At 44.3% G+C, this 7,889-nt stretch overlaps 1 protein-coding gene across 1 annotated transcript; it reads left to right on the top strand.

Annotated features, from left to right (window-relative positions):
• Positions 1-2,088: 2,088 nt before the first annotated feature.
• LOC120711846 (F-box/kelch-repeat protein At1g51550-like) lies at positions 2,089-7,301 on the top strand. Its single transcript, XM_039997507.1, has 2 exons — positions 2,089-2,759; positions 6,157-7,301. The coding sequence occupies exons 1-2, from the start codon at positions 2,189-2,191 to the stop codon at positions 7,125-7,127; spliced, it is 1,542 nt and encodes a 513-aa protein (XP_039853441.1). The 5' UTR covers positions 2,089-2,188; the 3' UTR covers positions 7,128-7,301.
• The last annotated feature ends 588 nt before the right edge of the window (positions 7,302-7,889 follow it).

The following is a 7,889-nucleotide window of genomic DNA, read 5'->3' as shown; positions in this document are numbered from 1 at the left end:
AATTTCTAAAAATCATAGTAAATGACAAAACATTAAAAAATGGGAAATCCAATTTTATTGGACTCCGCATAATTAGATCTATACAATGAACATATGATATGATATGATACAATTTAGTAAAAATTATAGTTTTAGATATGTACTCCCTCCGTTCCAAATTATAAATCATTCTAAGAATCTTGAAGAGTCAAACCATCTCAAAGTTTGACCAAAATTATAGAGACAAATATAAAGATTTATAACATCAAATAGGTACACTATGAAAATATAGCTAACAAAGAATCTAATGATACTTAATTGGTATCATAAATGTTATTATCTTGTTATATAAATTTGGTCAAACTTGAAAATCTTTAACTCTCCAAGATTCTTGGAATGATTTATAATTTGGAACGGAGGGAGTATAGTTTTCTATAATTAATTCATAGCTGTAGTTTTCATGGTTCGATTATGGTGGGATAATCATTATATGCTTGAACTTTGAGCTGTAATAAAAATTTTATGCCTATTGGATTATGTACGCCTAAGTTATAGATCCAGGAGTTTAATTTCAAACTATATCGGAGACTCTTCACTTGCTCAAGTATATAATGATTCAATGAGCATAATTTTTTTTATTAAAGCTCAAGCATATAATTATTAGCCCACCATAAAAATTTCATGGACCACGGAAACTGTGCTATAAATTAATTATATAAAAGTATATATATCTAAAAGTATAATAATATATTTTACTAAATTATATCATATCATATGTTCACTGCATAGATTTACTTTATTAGTCCAACAAAATTGAATTTTTAATTTTATAATTTTTTTATTACTATAATTTTTGAAAGATTCAGTAAAAAAAATACAAAAGCAAAAGAGAAAACGATCGAGAAAACAGCCAGGTCACGTGACCGATGAGTTTAGGACGGTTTAATTGTCTTGGAAGGAAATGCAGACTCAGCTCAAAATTCAGGAGGTAAAAATAACTTTTTCAAAATATTTTAATAATAGTAACAAATGACATGTCATATATCTCATTAAATTTGAGCAAATCTTGGCATCATGGGCCTAATCTACCCCATGGGCCGAGGCTTAGGCCAGGCCCTCTCTGCAAAATAGGCTATACCCAAAGAGCTGAAAGCCTGAAACTTTGACAAGAGTTCAAGTCAAGCTCTCCCTGTCACAGAACACTCAGCATCTAGTAACGGCGAAGAAGATCAATTTGGACAAGCAAGCACCAGATGTAACATCTGTTACAGTACCATTGCTTGCTTGTTGAGCATACCAATGTGAGAGAAAGTTCAGTAATGCCTGGTTTCTCTGCAAGACACGTGATTCTGCTCGCTTGATAACAACGTTTGGCCAGTGACTGTGTAAACTCTGTGTTTGTCAGTATATTCAAGTATGGGGTTCTTCTGTTGTGGGTGTAGGAATTGGTCAGGATTAGCTTGTAAAACAAACACGTTTCTGAACTTCGGGGGGGGGGGGGGGGTTAGATAGAGGGTGATGTCTGATTGACCGTTTGCTGCCTCAGCCTTGTGATAAGAGCAGAAGAAAATGCCGTCCTCAGATGGAGATGAAAGCTTCGTTATCACAAGGGCATGCATCAAGCCATCAACGCCATGCCCCACGCCTCCCTCTAGAAACAAGAAATCTGTCCCATCCTCACTGGCTGCCACCGGAACGCGCCAAATTCCGCCAAATTATTTCCTCCTCCAAACTAAAACCATCGCCATCGGATTTCAAGCTCAATTTAGAAGGAATCGCAGAGTCACGAACTGACACCGGCGAGCGTAACACCACACCTTACAATTCTAGCATCAAAGGATTCTAGTATTCTACAGATTCTAAAACTAAAACTGGTTGGTGCCTGGATCTCAATTGGGAACCCCAAAAATCAATTTTTATGTGTTGGTGGAATTTTGAATATGATAGGACTAAACGCGGCATAGCATTCAATCAGCATGACCTAACAAGATGATTAACTACAATTAGGAACCTTATTAATCTTCTGAAAACAACCAATTAGCATGTGGACATTTTGTCCCCATGGCCCAGGTGATGACCACCACCACAAGCGCAAGCCGGCTTCTCCTCCTGGCAATCAGCTTCTCCTCCACTAGCCAAGGCACCACAGACCCACTTCTCGGCTCTCACAGGATCCAAGCAGAGTCGAGCACAAAACAAGTCGATAACCATGGCGTATAGAGTCGAACCAGCAAGCCAAGAATCATGGCGCCGTAAGAGGGGAAGGGCCAAGAAATGGCGACAACCATGGCCGGCGATGGGATGCGGTGGGGGCATAGAGGCGGCTTGCGGCGGCGCTGACCGCATGGAGGACGAGGAGGCGGGGGCACCATCATCATCATCATCCTCGCCGCCGCCGCCGCCCGTCGCGCAGCTGGGCTACGACCAGCTGCTGTCCGTCCTCCGCCTGCTCCCGCCCGAGGCCGTGCTCTCCTTCGCCGCCACCTGCCGCGCGTTCCGGGCCTGGGCCTCCTCCGACGCGCTCTGGGAGGCGCTGTGCCGCCGCGACTGGGGCGCCCGCACGGCCGCCGCGCTAGCCGAGCGCCGGCGCGAGCGCGAGCGTGGCGGTGGCGGGGTGCCCCCGGCGCCCTGGAGGAGGGTCTACGCCGAGGTCGCCAGGCTAGGCGCCCTGTCCGCGCGCCGCGTCCCCGTGAGGGGCGCCTCGCCGCGACCCCGCGCGTCGCACTCGCTCAACCTCGTCGCTGGATGGCTTGTGCTCTTCGGCGGTGGCTGCGAGGGAGGTAATTTGCATCCCAAATCATTTCACCACTTCGTTCTTGTTACATAATTGGTTCATTAAGGTCGAAACGGTGATTGCTTTGTGCGCGCGCTCTGTGAATCGATTCACTAGGAGAAATTCGATCACTGGGGCAGAGTACTAGGTTGGGCATGATGAACTGCTGGTGACTCGGCTGTGATTACTTATAGTCTGCAAATTATATGCAGAATCTTTGTATGTGTTGCAGGTGTTTAGTTCGTGCTTCAATTTGCTTGATTCATTTTTCCTTCTTAAAAAAATGGCATGGGATCTGTTCAGAGAAAGTACAACATGTAGTACTGAATTTTGCACTGGTATCTCCAAAAAAAAAATTGCTTCATCAATTATGAAACTCGCACAATTCTGATAGTTATGGTAAACTTGCAATTGTTTAGAGAGCCTTCATGCAACGTATCATGTATCCTGTTACTGTAACATATCATGGTATATGCAGTAGTGTAGCACGTCAGGCAGAACTTCACCAACAGGCTTGTACATCATAATTGTAGGAAGAAGATATTTTGGAAAATTTAGGAGTTTATTTTCATGTTTCAATTGAATCCTAAGGATCAAATACAAATAGTCCATTAGCTGGAACTATATATCTTACAAATCAAGTTGGTTTCTTTCCTTCAGAGTATTTTGTTTGAGTGACAGCATTGGTTATTAACCTATATTCAAGAGCAAGCAAGAAAAAAAATGTTGAATTCTCCATAACCTATATTGTCTCCTCCTAATGTTCCACCCTTTTAAAACCTCTTTTCCTCTTTCGTCAAGGTTAGTTATCTACCTATCTTTGATGAAGTAGGGCTCAGAAATAATGGACTTGAAGGAACTTTTGATGATTTGGAGGATATTATCTTTTACCTAATTATTATAATTAGTTTAAAAGTCTAATTGTTAATCTAGTTAAGACTATGGTATGTAATACATGAACCGTGTGGGTATAGGAAATCAGTATTCAAGATTTGTAGCAGAGTAGTACTTCATATGCATTACCTGAAATGGCTACTTTTAGTTCTATCTAGCTGGAAGCTATACTTTTCAACATTGATGCACTGATTGTGTTTTGTGGTCCTTTTGGCTATTGTTTAAGCTTACTTTTTGAGTTTGCATTGGTTATTCCAGATTGAAAATTTAGGTTGCTCTTTCTACTTAAATGTGAGCACTACTTCTGTCGTCCTGAACTCCTGATTGGTTGTTGGTGTTGACATGTAGGTTGAATACAATCTTTGTAGCTTTGTCAAGTAGGTTAAAGAAAAATGTAGATACAATTTTATTTTACTCTGAAAGAGAAACCTTTTGTGCTATAAGATTAAGACCATTTCCAACCAATATGAAAGAAATAGTGCCCGTTGGTCTAAAAGGAGTCTGAGTCCCTGATCCTGTGACAGTAGTCTTCTGATCTAAGAGTCAAGATCCTAATAATAGCTGTAGAAATAAGAATGGTGCTTCAAGGAAAATTATTCTCCCTAGATTCAATATATTGGTACAAAACCAATACTAACCCTGGCCTTAACTGCCTAGATCCAAATCCAGTACCATTTGCATCTGTCTGCATTTCGCTGTGGTTGTTGTTGCTCTCTCATGGTGCCTGTCTATGCATTTCGGTCAAGCTATCACATGCTCCACCTGCTGCTCCTTCAAATCACGACACTTATGCTTTGCACGGGAGTAACCCTTATGAGAAAGGTTCACATCATTTGGTATCAAACACCATTGCTTTTGCTACAGAGTAGATGTTGACAATCCGCAAATATTCGACACTATGCATACTATGTGGATTCTGCAAGAGGTGGACATGGTACTCTCTGCGTTAAGATCTACATGTGCTATGACGATGAGTGTGCGTCATTAAATCTTTAGTTCTTATGGTTATATGGGGACCACTGAAACATGTCATGAGAGGTCAAGGGTTGCAACCTTCATTAAATATTTTGTTCCTTGATGAGGCACAAGCTTCAGGAAGGCCCCAAGGCTAACATTTCTATGATGCCTTCTGGAAGCTTGACATTGAGGTGCTGCTTTCTCTTCCATGATCAAGACACGGGAGGAATCCCGCTTAACTCAAAAAAGGAACTCACTGGATGAGAACTATGGGTGTGAAGTTTATGCAGTGCAAAGCAACAAGTTGAAGGAGGGACAGCATGATGCTGCACCTACCATGTTACTAAATTGACCAAGGGACCAACACAAACTATGCAACTGTTGATTCCAGTGCGCTATCTTCATCTGCATCGCTACCAGACAGGAAAAAAAAATGCTGTTATTGTTCCAGGGGCGGACCTACGTTGGGCTGAGTGAGGGCATAGGCTGCCACTCAGTTTTTTTGTTTCAATGGACAAATGCTGTATTCGGTGAAGTTATAGTCTTCTATACTAGCAGGTCGCCCCCCATTTTCTTGGCTAGGTCCACCCCTGCATTGTTCCGTCGCCATGTTCTCTCTGTTATTGTGGAGCTGTCTATGTTGCTCTGTTGATCGATCACCACACGTTGGGACAACAATGTTATTGTGCCACTGCTGACCCTGCCCAAGTCACTGATAGCTTCCATGATGTATAACCACAGTGCCACACCAGGGTTGCTCACCATCAATGCCTTCTCAATGTGGGGCAACCAAGGACTGCGTCAACTATATGTTGAGGATGAGCTGCTTGTTCCAAAGGTTGGAATGTTGAGGATGAAGGCTTGGCTCGTAATGGCAGGTATGAGGCAACATGTAGGCATGCAGCAGCATGGTGGCGGTGACAGATATGTTTGTATGCAGGAATCTGATGTTAGCATCACAAGAAGTTCAGGAAGTATAAGAAGATAAGTTAGATAACTCTTAGTTGTGATCAGTTTTATAATAAGATGTCCAGGCCTATGATTGAGCCTGGTTTCTATTTGATTGCACAGAAGAGTTATGTCAATTGGGTTAGAGTCCATTGGTCCATCCCCATAAAAGGGGCAGGTATCATGTCCGGAGGAGAAGAAAAGGAGAAAATTAGTCTATTCATTTTCTGATATTCTCTTATCTATGTTCTAGCTCTACTTTCAATGATCTTACCTCCTATGTGCTACCAATCCTTTTCTTCTGCCTGATAGTTTTCACAATATAAAACCTTATGTTCTGTTCAACGATACAAGATCTGTCCTAGGGCCGCTACACCTAACAGGTGGTATCAAAGCATAACATTTCATACATATATATATATGTAGTTATTGTTCTCTTTTCCTTTTTTTTCTTCTTCCTCCTATGTGATAGGAATTAGGATTATTACATGCTATGATTCTCTGCTTTTGTTACCACTTACCATTATGAAAACCTTTTTCATTGTGTTTTATCCCAGTCTTCTGTTTCTGACTAGTTTTCTGATGTTCTCTATTGCTCTAGTTAGGTCACCACCTTGATGATACTTGGGTGGCTTATGCTGGAACTGGAGCTGGAAATAGACCGCCTACTGTACTTAGCTGGCAGCAATTAGCCTCTGGCATTCCAAGTGGGCGCTTCAGTCATTCATGCACTCAAGTTGGGGACACGTTAGTCTTGTTTGGTGGAATCACTGACTGGGGCCAGCGTTTGAATGATACATGGATAGGTCAAGTTATTTCTGAAGAACCTCGAAGGATGCGGATCTCATGGAGACTGCTGGAGGTGGGTCTGCTTGCACCACCTCCACGTGGAGCCCATGCAGCCTGCGGCGTTGATGATAAGTTCATTGTGATTCATGGAGGGATAGGGCTCTATGGTAGCCGGCTTGGTGATACATGGCTTCTTGATCTCTCAAATGGCCTCCGATCCGGCAGTTGGCATCAAATAGGGAACACATGGCCTTTGCCTCCACCTCGTTCTGGCCACTCTTTAACTTGGATTGGTGGGACACGCATGGTGCTGTTTGGTGGTAGAGGATCAGAATTTGAGGTTCTTAATGATGTCTGGTTGTTTGATATTAGTGATCATTGCCCAAAATGGAAGGAGCTAAAGTATGACTTGTCTAGTGCTCTTGGTGAAATGCCTTTTCCACGGGTTGGGCATTCAGCAATACTTGCCTTGGGAGGCAAGGTCCTTGTGTATGGCGGAGAGGACTCGCAAAGGCGACGGAAGGATGACTTTTGGATCTTAGATACGCCAGCTCTACTTCAATACGAGTCAGGTTCCAAGAAAATGACTAAAAGGATGTGGAAAAGGCTAAGAATCGATGGTCAGTGCCCAAATTACCGATCCTTCCATGGGGCATGTGTAGATACTTCTGGTTGTTATGTGTATATTTTTGGTGGAATGGTTGATGGCCTTGTTCACCCTGCAGAAGCCTTGGGTCTGAGATTTGATGGGCAGCTGTATCAAGTGGAGCTTGTGCTGCATCTTTAGAATGTGTATGTTGTTCCCTTGTAAATCTGAGAAATTTCCTAGGTTTCATCTTTAGCATCTTGTGTAGTTTGTAAAAACTTCATGTTAATATTGAAATGACCAGTACCACTACCATGTCACCCAGCTTTTCAACAATGTAAGGATGCTCCAAAGGAAAAAGTCCATTTTTGACCATCCAACTATTGCCCGAGTTTGATTTTGGCCATTGAACTCCAAAACCGGGTATCTTCGACCATCCAACTATCAAAACCGTTCACTTTTGGCCATTCGGCGGTTTTGCAGGGTGGTTTTGCTGACGTGGACGCCACGTGGAGGTGGGCCCACTTGTCAGTGGTACCCCCACTCTCTCTCTTTTCTCTGTCTCCCTCTTTCTCTCCTCTCTCATCTCTCTCCTCCCTTCAGACGGCCGGCGGCGGGCGGAGCAGGGACTGGCGTCGAGGCCGTTGTGGTGCCGCGCAGCAGCCTGACGCCGGGCAACTGGCGCGAGCGGCGCCGCCAGGAAGCCGCGGCCGCGCACGGTGAACGTGAGGACGAGGGAGCAGCAGGCAGTGGCTGGGCCACGGCGAGCCGTGCAGGGGCAGCGCGGAGCTGGACGGCGGCGAGCCGTAGCAGGGGTGGTAGGGAGCTGGGCGGCGGCGGCGGCGGGCTTGAGCAGCAGCCGGTGCAGGGGCCGCGCGAATCGGGCAGCGGGGACTGCGCGGAGCCGGCACGGCGGCCGGGGCTGGGCGCCGCGGCGAGGCGTGCTCCACGTCGCAGGCGTGG

This window comes from Panicum virgatum, chromosome 6K (genome assembly GCF_016808335.1).
Source record: "Panicum virgatum strain AP13 chromosome 6K, P.virgatum_v5, whole genome shotgun sequence".
Classification (NCBI taxonomy): domain Eukaryota; kingdom Viridiplantae; phylum Streptophyta; class Magnoliopsida; order Poales; family Poaceae; genus Panicum; species Panicum virgatum.
This window is presented reverse-complemented; position numbering and strand designations above follow the sequence as displayed.